Here is a 25,865-nt window from a genome sequence, read left to right on the forward strand (position 1 = left end):
CAAGACTCTTCTAAAATGCACCTGCCCAACTCCACTCCCTGAGTGTCTGATTCGGCAGGTAAGTCTGGGACATGCAGAGTTTGAAAAAAAAAAACACACCAATAACAACAGCAGCAGACCCCCAGATCATTGTGTTTTGGATCCATGCTTTGAATCACGGCTCTTACGATTTGATGTCCTACTTTTATTCTTCAAGGCATCTTTAGTGCGTGGCGGTTTAGGGACAGAATTCAGGTTTCCTTTTTAATAGCAGGGGATTTTAGTCCTTACTCCTTTAATTCCCTTGCATTCCAGGCAGCTGTGGGAATTTCAGTGGCTTTCTGGCTAGACTGCTGTGTAAGCTGTAGAGGTTTCCACTTGGCCACTGCAGCTGGTGACTGAGAAGCAGGGGAAGCCTGGTTCTGAGGGAGGCGCCTCACCCCATGTGCTGGGAGCCTGGGGTTTTGGTGCGGCCACCAGGCTACGCTGCTTCCTTGTCTGTTGGCTTTGCTTGTTCTGAAGCTCCTTGCTTTTCCCTTCATTCTTCTTAAACCCCAGCAGAGGGGCAAATTCCCTCAGGTTTAGTAATCTGTGCCCGAGACCTGACTATCAATTATTCCACATGATTGGTGCCTACTGTTCCTACAATGCACATATTGTATTTCTCTGCTTACGGGAAGTTGCGTTTGCCAACTTTTTATTGCTTTACCTAAATTCTTGGCAGTCTTTTTTTTTTTTGGTTTGGTTTTTAAATAACAGTGGTAGGAGTTCAAAGGGAACCACAGGTAAATGGTGGCATGCCCTTTTCCACCCAACAGAAGACTCTTAGAGCTCGGGAGGTTGTGGAATGGTCACATGGTGAAAGGACAGCAGGATGGGGTGATACGGCTGGTAGAGAAAAAAATGTAAAACTCGCAATGGTAGAAAGTCACAAGAGGTGAACTCTGGGACTTCCCTGGTGGTACAGTGGATAAGAATATGCCCACCAATGCAGGGGACACAGGTTCGATCCCTGGTCCAGGACGACTTCACGTGCCACAGGGCAACTGAGTCCGTGCACCTGCACCCTAGGGCCTGAGAGCCACAACTACTGAAGCCCCCGTGCCTAAAGCCCGTGGTCCACAACTGGAGAAAATACTGAAATGAGAAACCCAGGCACTGCAACGAAGTGTAGCCCCTGCTCGCCCCAACTAGAGAAAGCCCTTGTGCAGCAATGAAGACTCACTGCAACCAAAAATTAATGAATCAATGAATTAAAAAAAGAAAAGAAATGAGCTCCAGGGCCACCAGCTTTTTGAAATAACTTCTGGCTATTCCCTATGTTAGACTAGCACATTCCTCTCTCAGCAGACTCTTTTCTGTACCTTCTTGGTCAGGTCTTAATTCCAATATTAAAAGGATGCCATCCCATCATTTTTCTTGTGTCCTCCTTCTTTTTGGGTCCTGCAGTGAGTCTCCATATTGTTGATCCTAAACCTCTCCCCAGACCCCTGGACATTTTTATTGGCTTCTCCTTCTACTTTCCCACTCAGGATTTCCCAGACTATTTGGTGTGGGGGGGGAACACTCTTACAGTGGTCTCTGAAAATGTGGGGAAGGTTCTTGACAGTGTTCTCCTGTCATTGAGATTGTTAGCATCCATTGGGATATGTAAGGTTTCTTTTTTAGTCTTTATTCAGGAAACCTTTGTAACTTGGTTCAACCTATTGTTTGTCCGGCCCCGTATGAGCACATAGCCCTTCAGAGGGAAGACCCTGCTGTGTATTGATGGAGAGCTTTAACTTTTTGTTGTTGTTTTTGTTATGTGTCTGTTAAATGTAAACTAGATTATTTTTAGAGTAGTTTTAGGTTCACAGAAACATTGAAGAGGAAATGCACACAGTTCCCAAACACCCCGCCCCCCACACCCCTGCCATGTACAGCCTCCTGCATTATCAACACCCTGTACCAGAGAGATACATTTGTTACAACTGATGAATCTATATTGATATGTCATTATCCCCCAAAGCCCACCATTTATTTTAGGGTTCACTTTTGTTCACTCTTGTGGATAGGGCTTCCCAGGTGGTGCATCGGTAAAGAATCTGTCTGCCAATGCAGGAGATGCAGGAGACAGGGGTTCAATTCCTGGGTCAGGAAGATCCCTTGGAGGAGGAAATGGCAGCCCGATCCAGTATGCTTTCCTGGGAAATCCCAAGGACAGAGGAGCCTGGCGGGTTACAGTCCATAGGCTCACAAAGAGTCAAACAAGACAGAGCAGCTGAGCATGCGTGCACGATTTCTTAACACATCTCATGACACAGACACTAATTTTGAGAGTGTGGACCTGGAAGACAGGAAAGCTGAGGTCTGGGCTCTTTCCTCCTCCAGCTGTCTGCATGTGGGTCAGCTACTTACCTCTCTAGACCTGAGTTTCCCCGTCTGAACGGAGGAGTCAAAACACGTATCCATGATGCTGTGGTGTAGATTCAACAAGATGTGCTTAATGCAACCTCTAAAACGTGTTGACTGTTTGTTTAAAAAACAAACAAACAGACCTCTCCAGTTAGAAAATGCTGCTCCAGGATGTCTCTGTGCTCCTCTGAGCACAGTTACCCGCCTTTTATGACCTGCACGTCCCTGTCTCCATTCCCAGGCCATAGGCTTTAACGTCCTTCGTGCCATTTACCAAGGGTTTTTTCTCCTCTGTTTAAGCAACATCTGAAATTGCTTTAAGAATGTTTCCTCGAATTTTTGAAACCAAATTCTTCTTGTATTCTTTTTTTAAAAATATTTAATTAATTAATTAATTAATTAGGCTGCACTGGGTATTAGTTGCAGCATACAGGATCTTAGTTATGGCCTGTGGGATCTAGTTACTTGACCAGGGATCAAACCCAGGTCCCCTGCATTGGGAGCACGAATCTTAGCTTTGACCACCAGGAAAGTTCCTTTTCTTGAATTCTTGTCCAGAACTGATATTCCCTCTAGAGATGAATCTGTGCATCTTTGGATCTATCTGTCTTGTGCTTCTTTTCCTTCTGTTCCCTCCCTCCATCCATCCTTTCCACCCTCTCTCCACCCTTCTCCCTCCTCTCTTCCTCTTTTCCCCAACTCCCAACCCCCTTCCATTTCTCAGTAAATATTTATTGAGAACCTGTTAAGGGACAGAGACTGCTAGTTGTACAAAATAATAAGTTGGGCTCTCTGGCTGGGGGAGTATGCTTTCCAGCTGGGATGATGTGTGTGGACTTGTAAGGACAGGACTGCCTGGGGTCGGAGTTGCTCTGCGGGTGGCCCAGTCCTTTATCCTTGCTCCTCCCCGTGTGATTTCATGTAATGGGTCACGTTCACTCCGCTGTTCACATGATCAGTGTTTGCTGCTTTGGACCATGAGCTCCCTGGGAACAGAGATGAAGCCCCTTGTAACAGCCAGGGCCTTGGGACACAGTGATCAGAGAGTTAGTCAATGTGTAGATGACGTAAGCCAGTGAGAAGGTGGGGTGTGTACATACAAAGGCAGAAAGAAGAAATTTACATGCTGGTTCCATATGGATGCCTTTCTTCCTTGCAGCTCCTGTCACATATAGAGAAACTTCGAACTTCCGTGAGAGACGATCTAAATGCAAGTAACGTCTTGCATAAGAAAAGGATAGAAGAGCTAAGGCAGAGGCTCCAGGAACAGAACGAGCTGATCATCACTCAGAGACAGCAGGTATTTTGGTGTATATACTATATTGGCACATTTTTCTATAACCAGTGCAACTTATTTAAGAATGTGTGTCTTTAGAGCATTTGTAAGTTGGATGAGATGAAGAGAGAATATCTTCCCACCCACCCCCCACCATGGTTGTTTATCCAAGTCAATAAAATAGTTTTTTTAAAGGTATTTTTGAAATACTGTAGTGCAATCAGATTTATTCAGTTAGAATTCAGGATAAATGTGAAGGCATCTAAGAATTTCTTTCACTAATTCCTTTGAGAAGCAGGTGAATCTAAATGCTGCTTTTATAAAATGTTTGTCTCCATGTCATTAAAGTCCACATGCCCTGTGTCTTTGGGGCAATTAGTGAAAAGGTTCATTTACTGAGCCGAGTATCTATTGATCATCCAGTACATCCCTGTCTAGTTTCAAACATGGATTGCTGAAAGACTGTTCTTCTTTGCAGATTAAAGAGTTCACCAGTAAACCGTTAAACAGTGCCAGTGAACCCAAAGGTAAGTGGACCAGGATCCCAGTGCTGAAGGCAAGGTGGGCCACCCTAACCATGCGCTGAACATTGGTGAATGTGGGGCTGAGACGGTTCACGGGTGCTGAGATGACATTCCTCTAGTTATTTTGACTTGGGAGCTCTGTTACCACAACCCAGAGAGTTGAAGAATTTTAAATATCTAATCTGTCATCAAATGGTCTCCTGTCCTTTTTATCAGAATATTGTTATGCACATAATACATGCTCAGTAACTGTACCTCTGGATGAATGTGCAGTTAGATGACTTAGGATTAAAAGGGCAGAGTCCAGAGGCAGGCTGGGTTCAGCTCCCATCTCTGGCACTTTGTAGCTTTGTGAGCCTCCGCCCCAGTTTCCTTAGCTCAGAAGCTGGAATATTAGTAGTATTTACATCATAGACTTGTTATGAGGATTAAATGGGAAAATGTGTAAAGAGCACCTGTTAAATACTCATCAGTGTTGGCTATTGGTATTGATAGTAAACTCTTAATTATCCTAAAATGCTATGGTGGCTTGATGGGCGATTCTACATTGTGTTCAGCTGGGATTGAGGGTTTGCTCTAAGCATAGTGGGAGGATATACAGCCTACTGAAAATAGCAATGATAGCCACCCATCTCCACAGCACTCAGGAACTGGTGAGAAGGGTGACTTGGAATCAGAAGTACAGGGTCTCCCATTATAGCATCAAGCTTGCCTTCTGCCTGATTGCCTTCTGAGTGGTCCCCGTCTTGGTTCCCATCTGTCTCAGATAGTAAGGCATCTTCGTCTACTTGAGGGATGCCAACTGGGGATTGGCACTGGGTGTATGGATTGTGTTTCCTCTCTGTTTCTGGGGTCATGAGAAATGCAGGCATGTCTTGGAAATATTGCAGGTTCAGTTGCAGACCACTGCAACACATCCAATAATCACAATGCAATGAGTCACACAATTTTTTTTGACTTTCCAGTGTATATGAGTTATGTTTATACTATACTGTAGTCTGTTAAGTGTACAATAGCATTATGTCTAAAAAAATGCACATATACTATATTGCTAAAAATGCTGCCCATTACCTGACAACACAGTGTTGCCACAAACCTTCAATTTGTAAAAGTGCGGTATCTTCAAAATACAATAAAGTGCAGTAAAATGAGATTGGCCTATATGTTGACTTGCTTTCCTTGTTTTAAGATAAAGTTTTGGAAAGGGTGGTAGTTCCTTGTAACTTCTCTTGGAATAGTTATAGTTCAGATAATTAGGAATATCTGCATAATTGGCATAAATATTTGAAAAATAATTTTAGGAAAAAGTTAACTTTGAAGGGATTTATGTTAAACATCTTTGTTGGGTAAGACGCTACATGTCAGTACATTTCATGTATTGTTTTTTTAGGGGAAAATGTCAGGATGTGCACTGGCAAAATATAACCCATACCTTGTGGTTTCTGTTGTTAATTTATCTTTTTTCATTTCAGGGAATCTTTTAACCTGGCAAACTTTTGAATCTAAGCCAACTGCCCCAACTGTACCGAGTAAGTTTCTGTAATAGGCTCAGGGCTCTAAAGATAGTTTTAAAGTGTTTAAACGCATATATAACTTCTACTTATTATTTTTAGAGATGTTTCTTGGAACATCAGTGTGTCTGGAGATTACATAATGATCTATTTTGATTCCTGGCCTTGACCTGGTTCTAAAACCCACTATTGTAAATGTCCGTGTGATTTTGTGGTGGTTTTGGTTAGCCATACCTATTACCTTACAGTTTGCCTAATAAAGGAATGGCCAAAAATTCCTTGGCATCACCCCACTGTGTGCTCTGGATTTCCCAAGGCAAAGCACTGTGACGATGTGACTGTGTGTCGTGACCACCACATTTTGGCGTCTCTGAGACCCCGTGCTGCAGGGTTTGACCTAAAGCCCCCGTCAGTCACTCACGAAGTCACAGCACCACTGTCTTCCAGAGCTGTCAGGATCTGGCTAGAATCCAAAAAGACATAATCTGTACAGTTGAGAAATGGATGCATTGTCTTCCTAATAATAAACAGTTGAAATATTTTTGTTCCATTCAGGAAAGTGTGTGAACAGGATCTGAATGCTAAGGGAGGGCCTCCCTGATAGCTCAGCTGGTAAAGAATCCACCTGCAATGCAGGAGACCCTGGTTTAATTCCTGGGTCGGGAAGATCCACTGGAGAAGGGAAAGGCTACCCACTCCAGTATTCTGGTCTGGAGAATTCCATGGACTGTATAGTCTATGGGGCCGCAAAGAGTCGGACATGACTGAGCGACTTTCACTTTCACTGCCCTGAGGCCGGGCATGGAATGGCCATTCATGTGGGCCCAGGACTTGTAATGATGAAAGGACACCAATGAGCGTGTTTGGGAACTGGGCACAATTGACCGGAAGGGGCTGATGGTTTTAAATGCTCAACTGCTTCTTGAGGCCTGTTGATGTTGGTCCTGCAAGCTGAAGAGATTGAGAGGTGCTGAGGAGGAGAGGGCAAGAGTAGAGCTCAGGGGAGAATAGAAGCATTCCAGAGAAGTATGGAAAAATTAAAAGACGTTCAGTTATTATCGTTTATATTTTAATTATACTTAGCACAGTATTGGAACAGTCGTGCTAAGTTGCTTTAGTCGTGTCCAACTCTTTGTGGCCACATGGACTGTAGCCCGCCAGGCTCCTCTGTCCATGGGATTCTCCAGGCAAGAACACTGGAGTGGGTTGCCATGCCCTCCTCCAGGGGATCTTCCTGACCCAGGGATCAAACCCGCACCTCTTAGTCTTCTGCATTAGCAGGTGGTTTCTTTACCACTAACACTACCTGGGAAGCCCATTGAAACAATAACATGTTCCAATAAAACTTTATTTACAAAAACAGGCAGGTGTTGGTATGTCTTATAGACTGTAGTTTGCCAAACCTGGATCTAGCTTAGTAAGTTGCAAGTGGGTTCGAAGGCCATATTTCCAGAATTGTTAGCAGTTTACCCACAGTTAGAAGTTGAACACTTTCACAGTAGCCACTGTAAACTTGAAATTGTATGCCTACAGGGGCAGCTGGGGCTTGTGACCAGTATTTCTTAGATAGGATTAGAATTAAAGGTCTGTTTTTAATAAGCTGTGGAAAGAGTCAGTAAACTAATAGACAAATAGTTGAGAGAGGAACCTCAGGTAGAAATTGTCAGATATTAGAAGAGAGGCCGTGGAATCTAATTTTCTGAGATATTTTGATGTAAAGAATGTTCAGTCTTACTTGAATCAGGTATACTCTTCTAAAGGCTGTAGCTGAATTAATGCCTTTAAAAGGCATCTTTCAGCCCAGTGATTGGGGTAGTCTTATAAATTGGTTTATTGTACATGAATATTCATAACAGCGTTATTCTTAATAGCCAAATAGTGGAAAAAGCCCTAATGGCCATCAACTAATGAATAGATAAATAAAATGTGGTCTGGCTACAAAATGGAAGGTTATTTGGCCATAAAAATACATGCTAATGCTGACACATGCTTCAACATGGATGAAACATGAAAACATGATGCTAAGTTAAAGTAAGCAGACTACAGGGGACCACATAACTAATTGGATGATTCCATTTATAAGTAAAGACCGGAATAGGCAAATCCATAGAGATAGAAAGTAGATCCTTGGTTGCCCAGGCCTGCAGAGAGGGAGAGATGGGGCTAATATATTTGGGGAGGTGTACATGTAATGAGTATGTTCAAAAACTTGAGAGTGGTTATGGTTGTACACCTCTGTGACTGTATTAAAACCCACTGACTTGTAGATTTTAAAAGGCTGGATTGTATTTCAAATTGTTGTAAATTTGGTTTAGGTTAGTTGGTGCTGTCTGTCATTTGAAACATTTGTTCCCTCATGATCTGTATATTAATATACCTTGACTAATTTGATGAATACTCAGTTTATGCTCATGTTCAGATGCTGATGCTGTAAATACAGGACCCTGTAATTACATTTTTATGCTTTTTCAGTGAATACTCCAGCCCCCCAGACACTGGATGCGAAGTCAAGTCTAACAATGGCACATGGTAAGTTTCAGCAAAGTCTCAACATTTTATATAGAGTTTCCATCTGAGTTAGATAACTTATTAACTGAAAAGTGCTTCTGTGGGGGTTATTTATGCAAACAAAACATTTTGATGAATTCAAAACAGTTAATAAAACTGTAGTCTTCCTATGTAATGTTACTATGAACTAGTCAAACCTACCAGTCATAAAGTAAAAAATGTATCTGTTGCTGGGCTCACAGGTAGAGATTTTTAACTCTGAATATTCCTTGGAGCATTTGTGATTTTTGGTGGATAGTAGTAGGTATCGGGTAAGAGGGTGACTTTCTACTAGACCAGCCAACCAGCACATGCCACAGGGCATATGTGATTGTTTGTATAACTTTCAATGTGGCAGCTAGTCACCTTTTTTAAGCAAACAGTTTCAGGGATTGGTTGAGAAAATCTAGAAAAGACACGTGATGGAAACCAAAGGAAAAAGTAGGAACCACTGGATAAAATTGCTGCCAGGATCCAGGTCTTGGACCAGGTCACAGGGTAATAATTGTTATTAACATGATCTAGTAGACAGGGTGAATATTTATAAACATATTTTTATACAACTAAGGTGCTAAGCAGTTTTCATGGTATGTTTTCAATATATTATTTTCCTGTGATGTGCTGTATGTTAAGTGAATTAAAGTGGGAGGGGGACCATCTTTTTCCTGTCTTACCTACAAATGTTTCTGGAATCTAATGATTATTTCATTCCACTTCTCTATTTAGCCTTTTACTTGGACTTAAATCCATGGCCAGTCGAGTTGGACTTTTTGTCTTGAGAAATATTGTGGTTCATGTATGATGGCCTTTTGTAATTATTCTTTTTACTCACTGACTGATTCATGAAGTGTTTTACTGCCCCTGATTTTTTTCCTAAGATTATTTAAGGGGGATTGGTTCCCTTGGGCATGTGTTTATAATACGTAATGCATAAATTCTTCACATATTGGATGTTATTATTTTCAAGTGTTTAGAACATGCAGGGTTTTTTTCCTTTGAACCAGTAACAGAGATAAACTGTGTGTTTGACCTACATAAACTTTCTTTAATATTGAATATATGAGGAAGTTATTTCTAACAACTTTTGTCTATTCATATTATTGATGTCAGGTTAATATCTCTCTGTTGCCTCATTTTTTAGAGTTGATTTTTATAAGGCATTGCTGGCTACTTTTTTGAATGTCAACATGTGTTTTAGTTTCTTTTGTTTCCCGTTGGTTATTGCTAGCCTCCTATCTGACATTGTACGAGGACCATGTTTTTGTTGTTTTATATTTTTGGTGCCTGATCAGGGACACATATGGTTGGCATGGAATGTTATTTGGGGCTGATTCCAGGGTCCCAACAAATCTGTCAGTTCTAGAGCATCGTGTTCCATGTGGATTCTGCCTTGCCCAGGCTGGGGCTGCATGAATTAGCCAATCTCCCTTGCTGGCATCTGCTGCGATTGAAATGCTCGTTTTAAATGCCGGCCTGGCATGAGGCCCACAGCCCTTGGATTGGGATCAAAGCCGATTTGTGAGCATTTCAATGGTTAGGAGTGAGGAGCTGGCTTGGCGGGGGCCCACTGCCTCTGTCCCCAGCCGTGGCAGCTTCCCCAGGTGCTGGCGGTGTGGGGGGGGCAGGGGGTTGGAGGGGACAGGGAGGGTTGGTCACAGATTGCACAACATTAATTAGCCCAGCTTCCTCTCTGTCTTTCCTTTTGTTCCATCTCAAACCTTGATGAGGTCCTTTACCACGAAAAATCTCATGATTACTCACCAGCTGAGGTTGGGTTCCCCGAGACACAGGCTCCGGGGTGGAGGTTTGCAGGTGAGATTTGGGCACTGCTCTCAGACGACACCCATGAGAGAAGCAGGGTTGGGTGTTAAAGGGATATTGATCCCAGATGCAGCTGCACTAGAGGTCTCAGCAGATCTGACTGGGGTTTTAGAGCTGGGAGGGGCATTTTGGAGTTGTCCAGAGTCGAGGTGAACAGTTATAAGATATGGGTTGCCCTAGGGAGAGGGGTACTGGCTGCTCCTTTCTGCTGAGACAGGCAAAAATTAGCAGCAAAAGGTGGCAGGAGAGCACTGGATGTGAATTATTGGTGCCGATGAATTAGTTGACAGAGTGGAGAATGTGCAGAAGAGATTGGAGGGATGCTGGTTGAGGTTGCTTATGGCAACCACTGAGTGATGGACTGAAGCTTTGGGTTGCTCTTGCGGCATTTCATAGCTGCTGAATGTTCAGAGGCTGAGCATGGCAGGATTGGAGAGCTGGGCTGCAGGAAGACAAAGAATCTGAGCTGGGAGATCAGTTGGCGGTTTTAGACACAGTCTGAGAGATTCCTAGTCTGTCCTTGAATGGTCTCCTCTTCTTTTTGTCAGGCTTCCCAGGTGGCTCAGTGGTAGAGGATCTGCCTGCCAAACTGGAGATGTGGGTTCAGTCCCTGGGTCGGGAAGATCCCCTGGAGAAGGAAATGGCAACCCACTCCAGTATTCTTGCCTGGAGAATCCCATGGAGAGAGGAGCTTGTCGGGCTACTGTCCGTGGGGTTGCAAAGAGTCAGACACAACTGAGCAACTAAGCAACAAGAGATTCCTTACCTAGGGATTGGGGTTACGGTGATGAAATGGGAGGGAGTGAACATAACAGCTGTTCTATGGGATTGGTGGAAAGGATGTGCAAGTGATTGGGGAGCAAAGGGGAGAGAAAGGCCAGAACACGATGAGCTTAGGTACTGGCTGGACGATGTCTGGAAGACAAACCTGACGGGCACCAGTGGGAAGGCATTGGAGCTTCATGGCCAAGAGCCTGGAGTTTGGAAGCAGATAGTCTGGATTCATGGTTGAATCATGAGACCGTGGACTTGGGTTTCCTTGTTTGCCAGTGGGGAGAAGAGTCTTGGCTACTCCACTGGGCTGTGGTCAGGGTAGATGAGGCAAGGCCTTTGGAGCAGAAGTCAGTGAGCATGCATGGGCTAAACATTTGCTTCTAGGGTGGGGCGATGAAGTCCAACAAAGTCAGCCAGTGGAGAAAGGGCTGGGTGAAGAACTGGGAGTTTTTCTTCTGGAGGTAATGGTGGGAGACTGACATAAGGATTTCTCTGGAAGCCTCTGAGCGTTTCAACTCTTACCCTGGAGGTCTCAGCTCAGGACAGGAACTGGAGGCTGGACCTGTGGCTTATAAAGCATGAGGATGGCGGGCCTTCCACCCCATATTTGGGACATCAGCCTGCTTTGGGTGCCCTGGGGTCTGGTCAACCTCACTTCCTCAGCCTTTATTATTGTAGGGGTCCAGATTCAGGAATCTGTCCTTCCCCTGCCTTCTGTACCACTGCAGGAAATGTCAGATTTTGACCATTAATCCTGACTCAAGAGAGATAAATCATAGGATTATCCCTATAATATAATAAGTATGTATATTATGATATTGTAAGATTTTATAAAAGTTTTCCTCATAACTTTTATTTTTGTCTTTTTCAGAAATTACAATACAATATAAACCATGTGACTTAAAAAAATGATATTAGCTATCCTTTTAGATATCTGTTTTCAGCAGTTCAAATTAGGAGAATACTTGTGTAACCTTACTTTTTTTAATTTTTAAACTTTTTTTTGAAGTATAGTTAACACATAACATTATATTATTTGCAGGTATACAATATAATGATTTGATATTTGTATATGTTGCAAAATAATCACCACGTTTAGTTAACATCCACCACCACCCATAGTTACACATTTTTTTCTTCATCCATATAACTTTAAAATCTTGATGCCAAATAATAAATTCAAAAGCACATTTGTGGTGTTCAGCACTTGTGTTACAGGGTTCGAATCACCTGCTCCTTTGTGGTGGGGCCATGTTTATGTTTCAGAATTAAAGTGGAATCCTATTTATTGATAGACTGTGTGCTGAAAGTTCATTTGGAAGTAGTTTAAAATGCATTTCTCCCATATAGTCAGCATTAGAGATGTTGACTATATTGCTGAACTAGCTGTAAGAGCCTAGTTACAAACACTTAAATATATCTCTTTGTATGTAGCTGTTATATATATATTTGTGTGTGTGTGTGTGTATATATTTGTATATGCCTAAAATAGAGTACCAGAAATACCCTTTAATAAATTAGAAGACCTTCAAAGTAGGAGGTAGTAAATCTGAGATAATACATGCAAAGCACTTAGGTCTGTGCCTGGAACCCAGGGAGTAATTGTTGGCCATTATTACCTTCCCCAGTCACCCACCCTGGGTCTGGTGGTGGAATGAAATGACTTCTGTTTGTGGGAGCCAGTGAACAGCTCTCTGTTCAGGCAACCTGTGTCAGCCTCCAGGCTGAAAATGAGTGAACCAGGCACCTCCTAAACCAGACTTTTGGTTGCATTTCACTCTGTGCCTAATGCCTGACCGCTGTGGTTGGTTAGACCTTCAGTCAAACCCTGACCTCCTAGTCTCTCTGCTGATAGATGGGATTTGCTTTATCCATGCTGCCCCGGGTTTTCTTGTGTGTGCACGGGGACATTTCCCCGGGAAGTCACCCAGAGACTTCATCCGCCCCGCTCACTCTTCTGGGGTGGGATTGGGAAGAGCCTACCTTCATCTGTCATCTGTCCACAGTTTTACCCCATTGATTCTCTGGGAGCACGTGAAACGTTGTTTAGGGACACAGAGGTGTATGAGAGTGGGTCTAAGTCCTCCTGCTGACCCCAGGAGACCTCTCCTTGTTCTTCTACTATTCTGGTCCTTCTTCTTGAAGGCCCTTGGGCTAATAAGAAATGGGAACCCCGGGGCCCTGGGAATTTTCTATGTTTTTATCTTTGGAAATTGAAGTAGTTTCAATAATTTTCTATTTAGCTACCTGATTAAGATATAAGGAAAATATATATATATGATATAAGGAAAAATATAGATACAAGATATAAGGAAATATATATATATATAAGAAAATATATTTAAGATATAAGGAAATATATATATATGTGATGTAAGGAAAATATATCTGTGTCAAAAATATTTTTAGGGATAAGTGAAGAAGAACTTTTGCAGTTGTGTCCTTGTGCCTTAAAGAAGTCCTGTCTGGCACTAAGTTGATGAGCAAGAAATTTTAACCTAATTATTTAAAAATATAATTTCCTGAGAGTGAAGTTAATAGAAAATACATAGAAAGGGCAGATACTGTGGAAAAGTAACCAGCTTTAACTGACTGCCTTGCCTTAATATTTTTTTCCCATTTCAGGCCTGCTATTTCAGGCCTGGTTAAAGTACTATGGAACGATGTCTTTCAAAATTGTTTGAAAGAAACTAACTTTACTTTGCTGTTGTCCTGTCTGTACTATTCTTATTTTTCCTCATTAATAGAACAGGCATTCTCATCGCACATACTGGAACCAATAGAAGAACTTTCAGAGGAAGAAAAAGGTAACAATGAGCTTGATCAGGGTTTATATCTACATCAATCACATTTAGATGCTAAAACCCACGCTTTGAAAGTACTTGAGTTTTATTGTAGTGTATCAAAATTAGGAAGGCATTTAGGTTTGGATTACATTTCCAATCTGTCTGTAGTATTCCGGCATCCTGTTCCCATAATGTGCTGTTATATTTCCGCCCTGCTTTACTGTCTTTTAGCATATGAGTAAGAAATTTTCTATGTCAGGGAACTTGAAAAAAAAAATTTAAGTCATTATGTCAATGCCAAGATTTTCTGATCCGATGACAAATTGACACAGTTGTGTGCCAGATTATACAAAAATATTAAGACCACAGTAGTCATTTCTCATACCCTGAATCTACCAAATGAATAAGTAAAGTGCCCATTTCAAAAACTGTTTTTAATAGCAAGGAAGGCATAATGTCTAGGCTCTGAATGTGGAATATTTACATGCAGAATATCTCAATGGCAGAATATGAGAGCTGTTACAGGTTTGGGGAGTTAATTAAAATTATTACTGCTTCCTCATTTTATTTGGCAGTAGTAATAAAAATTATTTCCTGTCAGCTAATTTTTAAAGTTTGTGAATTCTTACTTACATTATTAATAATATTTTCTAATGACTTAGAGATCCTAAAACAATTATATTTGGATCAGTTTATCATAATTGTCTCCTTAGTAATGCTTTACCATATTTTACTTCTTCAGGAGAAAGCAAATTGTTAATATTTATATGGGCTGTGGTTGTATCATTTTTGTTAGGAAGCAAAATAAAATTATACATTATAATATGTAAATTCTTAATGTTTGTTATAACTTCTGTGTTCTCTAGACTTTTCCCAATTTTTTTTTTTGTATAAGGATACAGATTGAGAAGGAACTAGATCAAGCATATCTGTAACATCTGCGTGATCTGTTTTTTCATTTTCTTGCATGTAACATGCTTGCTCTTTCATAAGTATCATTTATTGATATCTAGAACACAAGATCCCTTATTCTTGGAAGAATTTCTATGAAATATGTCAGGGGGTTCATAGATAGGGTCCAAAATTTTGAAACTAGTGTCTCAAATTACATAGTTCGTACTATTAGAAATGAGTCAGCTAGGTTCCAAGAGGAATCCTGGTTTGTCCATCATCACCGTTTCAGTTCCAAGTTTCACCCATTGCATATTCTGCCTGGACTTCTTTTAGGTTTCTTCTACTCAGACAATGTAAGGCTTGCATTGCTGACGGCAAATACCATCATTGGCTGTTGCCACAGTTAGGGAGTTGAGTTGGGAAACTCATCTTTGCCACCCACCATGTGTTCAGACACAGCTCTGGTGGAGATGGGTGAGCGCTGAGGACCACTGGGATCAACTGAATCCCAGAGCACTGTTTACAGAAACCAGTGACTGCATCTTTCTAGTGCCTCCGTGGAGCCAGACGGCTAGCAGCAAATTAATTGCCATCAATAAATTCCTCAGCTTGTACTAACATTTGCAGACAAATGCCTGTGCACCTAAATTTTGGCAGTGATTTGCAAAAACACTACAGCTTTTTATCAAGAATTAACTCATCCTTTGAGGCAGACTTGATCTCACTTCTGTTGGATGTTAGAATGCGAGGGCCAGGAGGGATCTTAGGGGTTATTTTTCAGAAACTTGGAACACAAGGGGATTAGGAGCTTGCTCCAGGTCATTGAGTTTAATTAGTGAGAGTGGCTAGGACTAATGTCCAGGTTTTCTGCTTTCCATGGTTTAATGCAAAGAACAAAGTGATGGAGGAAGGCAAACAGGTCCAGCCTTTGCAGGATGGCCTTTGGGGAATTCTCTACCTCTCTGGTTTTAGAGTCCTCCTGTGACTAATGAGGAAATTGAGTACTAGACCATCAAGTCCCTTCCAACTCAGAAATTCTGTTGTGTGTTGCTTTTTGTTTTGTTTAACTACGTGCTTTATGCTACAATTATTTGCTTACCATGAATGATGTGGTGTGTTAATAAGTCTGATATAACTGATTACATGTGTGGGCTGTTATGCATTAGCCTGGGCATCTGCTTGGGCATGCTTTCCATTCTTTAATTAGAGGAAATGCTGATTTCTAGAATAGTTTGTCTTGATCTTGGTGAGACAATATGTGCTTTAACTAAAATCTTGAGTTCTGATCATCTTTCAAGTCATTCATTTCACCTTTACAGAAAAACTTTTATTATCTTTTCCTATCTATTCTACCTTCTTTCTCTTGCTTCTGTCTTGCCAGACCCAGGCTCATAAGACTTCTATAAAAATTTTTCTAATTATTCACAAATGACTTTCCAAAGTGAGCACCCACTTGTGAAGGAATTTAAGGACAGAGGGAAATCTTCCATCATTTGGGAGAACTTAGGCATCAAAATGAACTTGTCATCAGGGCTGAAGGTGAACTTGGACCAGCCAGCAAATGAATTCAGTTACCTCGATCAAAGGCCTTGCAACTCTTCTAGACTGTGGCCAGTCTGTTCTGGGTATCACTTGACCCCTGCTTGTGGCCCCATGTCCCAGAGCCTCGCTTCAGACTGTGCTTCTGTGTTATTTCTTTTATATCTGAGATGCTGGCCAAAGAATTATCTTTGCCTAATTGAGACAGGAGGTGCATCTATTTCAATAGTAGCTCTATGACTTCCAGGCTCTCTCGGTACTTCTTTTTACTTTCGGCCCTAGACAGTTGCAGACTTGATGACCAACCAGCAGCCAAAGTCAGCGACAGCCGTGACTGCAGCTAAGCCCTCTAGGTTTTGATGGACTCAGTTCCTAGGGCAGAAGTTCTTTTTCTTTTTGTAGTTTCAGAATATTGGGGAAACAGCAGCATAAATGCTGAAAATATAAAATTTAAGATTACATCTGACTTTTATCCATATAGACTCATACAAAATTTCATAATTTTGATTTAGCAAGCCACAGTAGCAAAGTGTAGAAAAGCATCATCGTGCAGGTTTTTCCCTCCTATTTAATGGACCAATAATAATGTGGCTAATTTTGCCTGAAATTTGTTAATAATGAACAGAAATATTCTTTACTATTGGAATTGAGCTAGTGTTTAGAAAGCATCTTAACCAAAAGGCATGTTGTTAAGATATTCTGCAAATCCACGTGCCACGGGAACCTAAAAATCCCATCTGCTGAGGCAGGTGAGACCTTGAAAGAGTGGAGTCTCTGTGGGGATCTGCCTGAAGCCCCAGACCTGGGCAGCGGCATCTGGAGCCACTTTCTTTGGGTGAAATGCTTTTGTTAGGAGAACAGGCTTCAGAGTGATGATAGTACCATCACCACCTTCTCCCAGATCTGCCTGTGGTGTTCACTAAGGGTCTGAACTGCCCAGCACTGAGACTGTTTCCTAAGCCTTCATTTTCCTTTGACATAAGTACTCGGTTGTTCAAGGTCATACAGTCCTGCCCCTTTCTCCAAACCTTCTTAAACTAGATGATTTTTTTCTGGAAGGAAATGAAAGGAATAAGGAAGGACAATTAAGAGACTCTGGCCTGTTATTTTTTGTTTCTAACTTTAGGTTGTTGTAAACAAAATATACTTTTCCTAAGAGTTTTGTTAATTTCTTTTTCATTTTGGTAAGTATTTTGAGAGAGATAATAATCTTCACATTTTGAAATTTTATGTGAACTTAACATCCACTAAATATATAACATAAAACTTAATTATTTAAAAGAAATAAGGCTTTTTCTTCATTAGATGATACCTAATTCTGACTGGATTTAGAAGAAATGATTTCTTTAGGAAGTAGTAAAAATAATTTTAGGATAAAACATTAAATTTCTCAGTAAGTTTTTTTTTCCCCATTTTGCTTCTCTAGAGACTTATTTCTCACATATATCTAGCTATAATTTGGTTGAGTAATCAAGAAAAAGTCTGAAGATCCTGAAGTTTTGAAGCAGGCTTAAGATAATTTTAAAAGCTATAATACTTAAGGATTATATATTGTGCTGAATGACTAAAATATTCAAAAACTTGAAAACATGAATGCTTGCTTGCAGTTTAGAAGTTGTGTTTTGCCATTTTCTGCTTAGAGGTTTAATACATTTGTTTAATTCCTTTTAACACATTATAAAAACCTTATTTTAGGAAGAGAAAATGAACAGAAATTAAATGACAACAAGATACATATAAGGAAAACTTTGAAGAATAACCCTTCCCTCACTAAGGAAATAAGAACCGTCTTGGAGCAGAGTTTGGTGGAGAAACTGGAAATGTTGGGGATTAATGCAGTAAGTTCACCCACTTTGGGAATATTTACTGGTTTCGTTTTATTTTGTTTTCTAAATAATAAATGATCAGAGAAGAGGAGGTGGCATGTCAGTTCTCTTACATTTGGAGACCAGAGCCTAATGCAACATGATTCATTAAACACTTAGCTGGCATTCACTGTGTGCCTGACACCTTTCAGAGAGCTTTCCCAGTGTTAACTCATTTAAACATAGAGATTGATCTCTGAGATAAGTGGCAGTTAGTTCATCGGCATTTTGCAAAGGTGAAGTCATTGCTTCAGGTCACATGTTAGTGATGAAGGAGCCAGGATTTGCCTGTAGGCAGTTGCAGAGCTGCCTACATTCTGATGTTAGCTCCAAACTATGTTTATTACAAAATCAGCAGCACTTATTAAATGAATGGGTGAATGAATTGTATTTCATGTTGTTGCCAGGCTGAATAGTTGCATACATAAAATACACAAACTTAATTGAACAACCTGAATTTATATATTCCCGTTTCTGCATATGAGTATACATATTACATGTGCATGTGTGTATGTGTAATGCAAAAGTATGCATACATGTGTGGGTGGTTTATGCAGTTGTGTGCACATGGACATGTGTGCATTGTGTACATGCACTGCATGCATGTTTATGTGTGCAGATGAATGTGCTGTGTTTGTGTATGTTGATCTGTGTGTATATATTGTGTATTCATGTGTGTATAGGTGCATGGATCTGTATGCATACATGTGTATATGTGTATCTGCACATGTGCATACATTTGTGTGTATCTGAATGTATGTGTGTATACAAAGATGTGTACATAGAGATTTGTATGTCTGTATGTGGGGTGTGTGTGTATGATCTGTAACTACCACCCAGGTCAAGAAATCCATCATTTCCAATATCCTAGAAGACTGTCTTTGGCTTTCCTAAGTTGCTATTGTTTCATACTCCCCAACCAGAGGCAATGACTATTCAGATTTAGTTTTGTTTGTTCTTAAACCTCATCTGAGTGGAACCCTACACCATGTAGTATTTGTGTCATTTGTTTTGCTTATGACTTTTTCTTTAAGATTCATTCATATTATTTCACTTCACAGTAGTTTGTACTGTAATATTGTGTTGTATAAATACACTAGATTTTATCTGTTCTCCTGTTAAGGGCCATTTAGATTTCCAGTTTGGGGCTTTTTGGCTTTACATTCTTGTACTGTCTTTTGGTGGACATGGACATTCCTTTCTCTTGGATGTATATCTAGGATTGAAATTTCTAAGACTATACACGTTTAGTTTTAGTAGGTTTAGCCAAATAATTTTCCAAAGTGTAAACATTGACAATATCCCTGTGAGTGTATGAGAGCTCCTGTTGTAGCTGCATATGGTTTTGGGGTTATATGTTTTATTTGGGACATTTACTTTTATCCTATGAGTATAAAAACACCCTTTTTTTTTTAAACTTAATGCATAGTTTTTTGTTTACTTTTTTGGTCTATCTGGGCTTTAACACTTAAGTTTGGAAACACTGAGTTGGAGATCTAAACTTATTTCCAGTTGGATCAGTTGGATCTTTTGTTGAATAACCCACCCTTCCTTAGTTTGTTTGAAATAGCAGTTATATCATAAAGGACATCTTTACATACATTTGGATTTATTTTTGGACTTTCAGTGATTTTATCCTTTGAATTTTTTGGTATTTGTTTGCTAACACAATACTGGTTTAATCTTAGTAACTTTGTCCTGTATTTTAGTATCTGTTACAGGCCATGCCTTTTTATTAGTCTTATTTCAAAAATTTCTTGGCAGTTCTTTTGTATTTTGTTTTCCAGTGAACTTTAGAAACAGCTGTTGCAGTTCCAAAATAATCCCTGCTGGGATGGGATTCTGATTGGAATTGCTTTAAATGTTGTGTGTTATTTAGGAAGAACTGACATTTGTACAGAATTGTGTCTTTGCATCCAGCATCAGGGTATAGGAAGACAGGCATTGAACACCTGTTCACACAAAACAGGTGATAGATCCATAATGATTATAGGATGTGAAATGAAGGAAAAGTAGAAGGGATTGAATAATTGAGGTCAGAGAAAACTGCTTGGAGGTGGCAGTCAATCTGATGATGGAGATTTCTGCCCTGGGCAGCTGGATGGGTGGTAGGGTCACTTCCTGGAATGAGGAAGACTCAGGGAAAGGTGAGGGAGGAGATGGGAGTGTGTGTGTGACACTGATATTGAATAAATGAATAAATCGCTCTTTAACTGGCTTTCTTCTTTAGATAACCTTTCAAATCCTGAAGAATTTTCTCAAATCACCTCTTAAATTATGGCATTTTCATCATTGAAAGCCTGATGATTTTTCTCTTACCTGTGGCATAACTAGCCTTGAAGTTTTTCATTTTGGCATCAGTCTCCTTTTTTGCTGTCCTCACCTGTTTCTCTGTAGCATTAATCCCTTGACACCCTGACTGTTTCTGCCTCATTGCCTGCCTTCCCCACAAGGTGCCCCCATCTGATCCCACCCTTCTTTTTACTTGTTTCATCCACCCATCTTTCAAGGCACAGCCCAGCCCTCTTAAGCCTTCTTGGGCCACTGAGACCTCTGATGGCTTGAATCTCTGAATTCCTCCAGCCCTTGTGGATTCATTCAGTCTTTATCACATATCTTGCACTGTTGGTTAATCAGTCATAATCAGTCACTCACATGCCTTCCATGAATTCAGTCCTGTTCCCAAATGCTATCCCTAACCAGCCACGTATAATCTTACACACTCCTTATGTGTCCCATTGCACCTTGAGCTCCTTTTGGGGCTGGGACCGTGTATTATACGTCAGGGCATCCCCATCTTACATGCAGCAGTAAGGACGAAAGATTGGCATGGTTAATGCAGACAAACATTCACGAAATGAAAAGCACCAAAGGATAATTTCTTAACTTAATGTTTTGTTCCTTCAGGATATACGTGGTATTCCAAGCGATCACTTGAATAGAGTACTAAGAACCGTGGAATCAACAAGACATGAGCGAGAAAGACAAATACCTAACATTCAGCAAATTCGAGAATTCCTTGAACATCAGGTCAGCTGCAAAATTGAAGAGAGAACACTGCTGTCCACAGGTAAGCCTGTGACCCACTGCCATTTCATGTCTGCAGAAATATTAATAGACCAACCATTTCATGATTTTATATGGTTCACAAACCTTGGCACTTAATCGGCAACTCTGTTACTGTTTGAACCATTAAATGTTGCATTTTAGATTTTTTTTTTACAATTTTTGTGTGTGTGTGTGTTTTTACAATTAAAAACCTCCTGTAGTGTGGACTCTAGGCCCTTGAGATGGGCTTGTTTGTTTCTGTGCCAATGTAGACAATATTGTAGCATTTTCTTCTGCTTTTCACGCAGTGGAGACTCACAAATGACACTACTATTCCAGACAGGTACGGTGCTTCTCAAATGGACACCCTTTCAACTGGAGAACTACCTAAAGCAATACACCTGCCTCCCAAAAGCAGACAGCTGATTAGACAAAGACCTGTTTTTTCTGATAGAACATCTGTTCCAAAGTGAGTATTTTCAACTCTAATTTTTTTAAAAAAATATTTGTCTCAGCTTGGGCTGCTATAACAGAATACCATTGACTGGGTGGCTTAAACAACAGAAATATATTTTATAACACTTCTGGAGGGTGGAAGTCTGAGATCAGGGTGCCAGCCAGCATAGTCAGGTTCTGGGAGGCTTCTCTCCCAGGACTCACAGATGGCCAGCTTCTTACTGTGTCCTCATTTGCCAAGGAGAATAAGAGAGCCTTGGTCTCTCTTCCTTTACTTACGGGGGCACTAATTCCTTTCAATGTGGGCCCCATCCTCATGACTTCATCTAAACCAAATCACCCCATCTTCAGATACCATCACACTGAGGGCTAGGGCTTCAACACAGGAATATTAGGGGGCCACAAGCATTCAGCCCACAGCAATGTGTGACCCAACAGAGAATCACATTTGGAATGCCTACCCTTCTCTCAGTTCGGGGAGACTCGTAACTGCTCACCCTCTAATAAAGCAAAAATCACCAATTCCATAGAACTCTATTTTAAATTACATGATTTGCTCATGCTGGAAATATTTTTCTCTTGCTTTTAGAGTTAAGAAAAATGCCACAGAAGATCATTTTCCCAGGAGGTCTTCCACTGTTGCGTGAGTACTGAGGGAGCAGGGAAAGGTGGTTTTTAAAAGTTCTTTTCACTGAACATTCCTTTCACTGTAAATTAGTATGTTCATTGTGGTTCACTAGAACCATAATTATTACATATCATATTTAATCTGTGATTCCTTTGTTACACCTTCACTTCTTTATCCTAAGTCAATAGCTCTTGTGGCCTCCATTAACAAGTGGGACCACACCTGAGTCATGTTTGTTATTCCCCACCCCCACCCCTGCCTAGTTTAGTAATTTTCGATAAGAATGATAAATTATAAATTTATATACATTATAAATTTTCAATAAGCATGATAAATGCGTGATGTTGCTTTTTAGTGGTTGGATCCATGATGGTATATCTGGGTAGAATTTTAGTGTTCCAGCTTCTTGTGGAAGTTGTTAACGGCCTTAGACCTTACACTCTTAGGCTCGTTTAGGATACTGAGAACCCTATCTCAGTCATTCCTTAACTGTGTGACACTGATTCAGTTGATTACCTGTTTTAAGCCTCAGTTTTTCTATCTGTAATATGGGATGGTGCTTCCTCTTTCACAGAATAGTTCTACAAATCAAAATGAGAACATACGAAAAGGACTTGGTCTCAGTGCTTGGCACTTGTGGGTACTCAATAAGTTGTAGGTATATCATTGTTATTAATTAGGAGTAAAACTAATTTTATGATAATTGAATTCCATAGTAGAGAGAATAAATATAATAAAGACACTATAAATGATAACTCACTCTTCAGAAGCACTTATCATGTAATAATCTCATGGGAAGAGCTTTATTTCATGGGATGTAGTTTAACTGAACATTGTGTGGAATTTAGGTGCTCAGTGAATATTTTTTAAATAAATAGATACTGCTCTGAATTTGTTTCACTTTAAAATGGGGTGATGATTTACATGATACTACAAATGAGTGTGTGTAGTCATATAAAGTACTTGGTAGGGTACAGTATAAAGGTCAGCTATAAGTAATGCATGCATGCATGCCTGCGTGTGTCCTCAGTCGTGTGGACTCTGCAAATGGCACTATTTTAAAAGACAGCATAGTTTTATCCCAGAAATATTTTTTTCCACTATAAAATATTTTTCTTAGGTGTATAAAAACTGATATTAAAAAAAGACAGAATTTGAGTTTAGAGGAGTCATATCCTAACTTCAGTCCACTTTGGTAAATAGGCCATGTGGCATGTGGTTGGCAGATGTAAACTTGAAATGGCCATTCCGCCTTTTGCATAGTAAGTCGTCAGCCTGGCCGCCATCTTGTTCTGTGGCCACGCACGCATTTGTTCGGCTCTCTTGAGAAAGTTCCGACCTCTTTAAGGGGCATATTGTCTGTAAATCCTGAAACACGGAAACAGCGCCCCCTGTGTGGGCTTTGGTTTGTTTAGGACTCCTCCCTTCAGTTCCGAGGAGGAGCTGGATGCTGACGACCTCATCCAGGCGTTCGCCTCCCCAGACGTACTTCCTGTGCTGGCCTCTAAAACCAACAAGAGTAGTTTCGTAAAGAGCACCGTCAAAAGCGACACTGACTGGACGGAGGGAAGTGAAATTGAGGACTCTGATATTTCCCCCAAGCCCACAGGTAAGCTTTCCTTTACTGAAAATCCACCTGGAAATTTTGATTTTAGGACAGTGGTTCTCAACCACAGTGCTTCTGTGGACGACAGTGGTTCTCAACTCTCCATACTGGGCATCTGAGCTGAGAAAGTTCTCGAGGAAACAGTGTGAAAGTAAAATGAAAGTGCTAGTCCCTCAGTCGTGTCTGACTCTTTGCGACCCCATGGACTGTAGGCTGCCAGGCTCCTCTGTCCTTGAAATTCTCCAGGCAAGAATACTGGAGTGAGTAGTCATTCTCTTCTCAAGGGGATCTTTCCAACCCAGGGATCCAACTCTGGTCTCCTGCATTGCAGGCCGATTCTTTACAATCTGAGCCACCAGGAAAGAAAGTATGGGGTTAATCTAAAAATTGTTGATGCCTGAGGAAAAATGGAAGGGGCTTAGCAAGTAGTTGATGTTCAGGTGGAAGGAGAGGAAGGGGTTGGGGATGTCTGGGTGTATTAGTAACAAACACAAGGGCTGCTATAATGAAGAACACACTCTGTGTGGCTTAAACCACAGAATCTGTCTCACAGGAGCTGGAAGACCACAATCAAGGTGGCAAGGTTGGTTTCTTCTGAGAGCTATGAGGAGAGGACCTGCTCTGTCCCTCTGTCCTTGGCTGTCTCCTCCTTATGTCTCGTCACATTGACTTTCTCTGTGGGTGCCTCTGTGTTCAAATTTCCCACTCTTGTCCAAGAACACCAGTTGTGTTAGATTAGGGTCCTCCTTAATGGCCTCACCTTAACCTAATTACCTCTTTAAAGGTCCTGTCTCGAAATAAGGTCACCTTCTGAAGTAATGGGGGTAAGGACTTCAACATACGCATGTGAGACACAATTCAACCCCTTAACACTGTGTGTCCTTGAGAATAACTGTTCTAACACACCATGCTGCCTTTTGGAAATAGGGCAATTCTAAAGGAATGTGAGGTCCAAGTTGGTGATTGCTGATAATTTGCTAAGGAGAAGAGGCAAAAGGGTCATTAAAAAAAAAAAACAAAAAAACTGTTTAATGCAACTTAAAATTTCTATATTTTAAGCATATCAGATGTTATTAGTTTATTGTATATAATTTGTATATACCATGTGTTTTTATAATTGTGTAAAATATAACTTTTTAAATAATTGTTTTTGAAAATACCATATGAATATCCATTCACACAGGCTGCCTCACTAAAATTAAAGTTTCTGATCATGAGTCTGAATGACATTCTTCTTTGATTTAAAATAAAGATTTTATTCTTCTAGTCTAGAGGATCATAATTTTTTAAAAGGCATTATTTGCAATGCTTGGGCTCTCTCTGGAGGAGGAAATGGCAGCCCACTCGAGTATTCTTGCCTGGAAAATCCCATGGATGGAGGAGCCTGGCAGGCTACAGTCTGTGGGGTCACACAGAGTCAGACATAATAGAGCGACTAACACACAGACTCTCTCACATTGTAAGATTATTTTGGAACTGAAGATTTAATTTTTTTAAACTTTACCTGTTTTCTATGGCTCCCATAGGAACCTCCATTAAAACATTAACTGGAAAAGTTGAAAAGACGGTTTCAAATCACAGAAATATGAATAAGCCAGTTGGTGGAATTAATGTTGCTGACGCGTTCATCAAAAAAGAACTAAAAGAAGATCTAAAGGTGAAATCACTTTTACTTGTTAAACATACACAAATTCATCTTTTAATGAATATATCATAATAATTGTATTTTGTAGTGAAATGTAAAACAAATACAATTATTTAGTATAGTAGAGGTTGAGATTTTTACTTTATCTTGTTTTCAGTATTGTATTTCCATAGGGAATCAAAGATACTGAAAGGATAACTGGTAATAATACATTCTATGCTTATCAGGTTTTACAGGTTTTCAGAATCTTGTCACGTGTATTATTTGACACTGGCAGATATTAGGTAGTTTGTTCACAGAAACTTGTGACTGAATAGAATCTGGGCTTTCAGATCTGAGTCCAGGAACCTTTTTGCTACCAAGACATGACCTGGAAGTGAAATAGGGACTTTTCAGAGTTTACCCCCACTTGGCAGCTGGAGTCCATAAGACATGCTTTAGAGAGACTGTGACCCGAGTGGAGCACAAAGCCGAGCTCCCCTTCCTGAGACTGGACACACTCCAAGGTCTGGCACCAGGCCCTGGAAGTGCTCCTGTGGATGGAGACCTGGGTGGGCTACTCTGTGTTGACT

The 25,865-nt window shown here is 40.6% G+C and overlaps 1 protein-coding gene across 5 annotated transcripts in view; it reads left to right on the plus strand.

The window, feature by feature from the left end:
• DZIP1 (DAZ interacting zinc finger protein 1) overlaps positions 1-25,865 on the plus strand; it is a 49,044-nt gene that overhangs the window by 19,589 nt on the left and 3,590 nt on the right. For 4 of the 5 annotated variants that reach the window (XM_043477736.1, XM_043477739.1, XM_043477737.1 and 1 more), the window contains exons 11-21: positions 3,533-3,673; positions 4,128-4,176; positions 5,646-5,702; positions 8,157-8,213; positions 13,574-13,633; positions 17,741-17,883; positions 20,818-20,980; positions 21,298-21,427; positions 22,004-22,057; positions 23,458-23,651; positions 25,175-25,305. In XM_043477736.1, the coding sequence (XP_043333671.1) occupies positions 3,533-3,673; positions 4,128-4,176; positions 5,646-5,702; positions 8,157-8,213; positions 13,574-13,633; positions 17,741-17,883; positions 20,818-20,980; positions 21,298-21,427; positions 22,004-22,057; positions 23,458-23,651; positions 25,175-25,305 (1,179 nt within the window). The remainder of the gene's footprint in view (positions 1-3,532; positions 3,674-4,127; positions 4,177-5,645; positions 5,703-8,156; positions 8,214-13,573; positions 13,634-17,740; positions 17,884-20,817; positions 20,981-21,297; positions 21,428-22,003; positions 22,058-23,457; positions 23,652-25,174; positions 25,306-25,865) is intronic. The other variant, XM_043477740.1, reaches the window with a different exon arrangement.

The sequence above is a fragment of the Cervus canadensis genome, chromosome 9 (assembly GCF_019320065.1).
Source record: "Cervus canadensis isolate Bull #8, Minnesota chromosome 9, ASM1932006v1, whole genome shotgun sequence".
In the NCBI taxonomy this organism is placed as follows: Eukaryota; Metazoa; Chordata; class Mammalia; order Artiodactyla; family Cervidae; genus Cervus; species Cervus canadensis.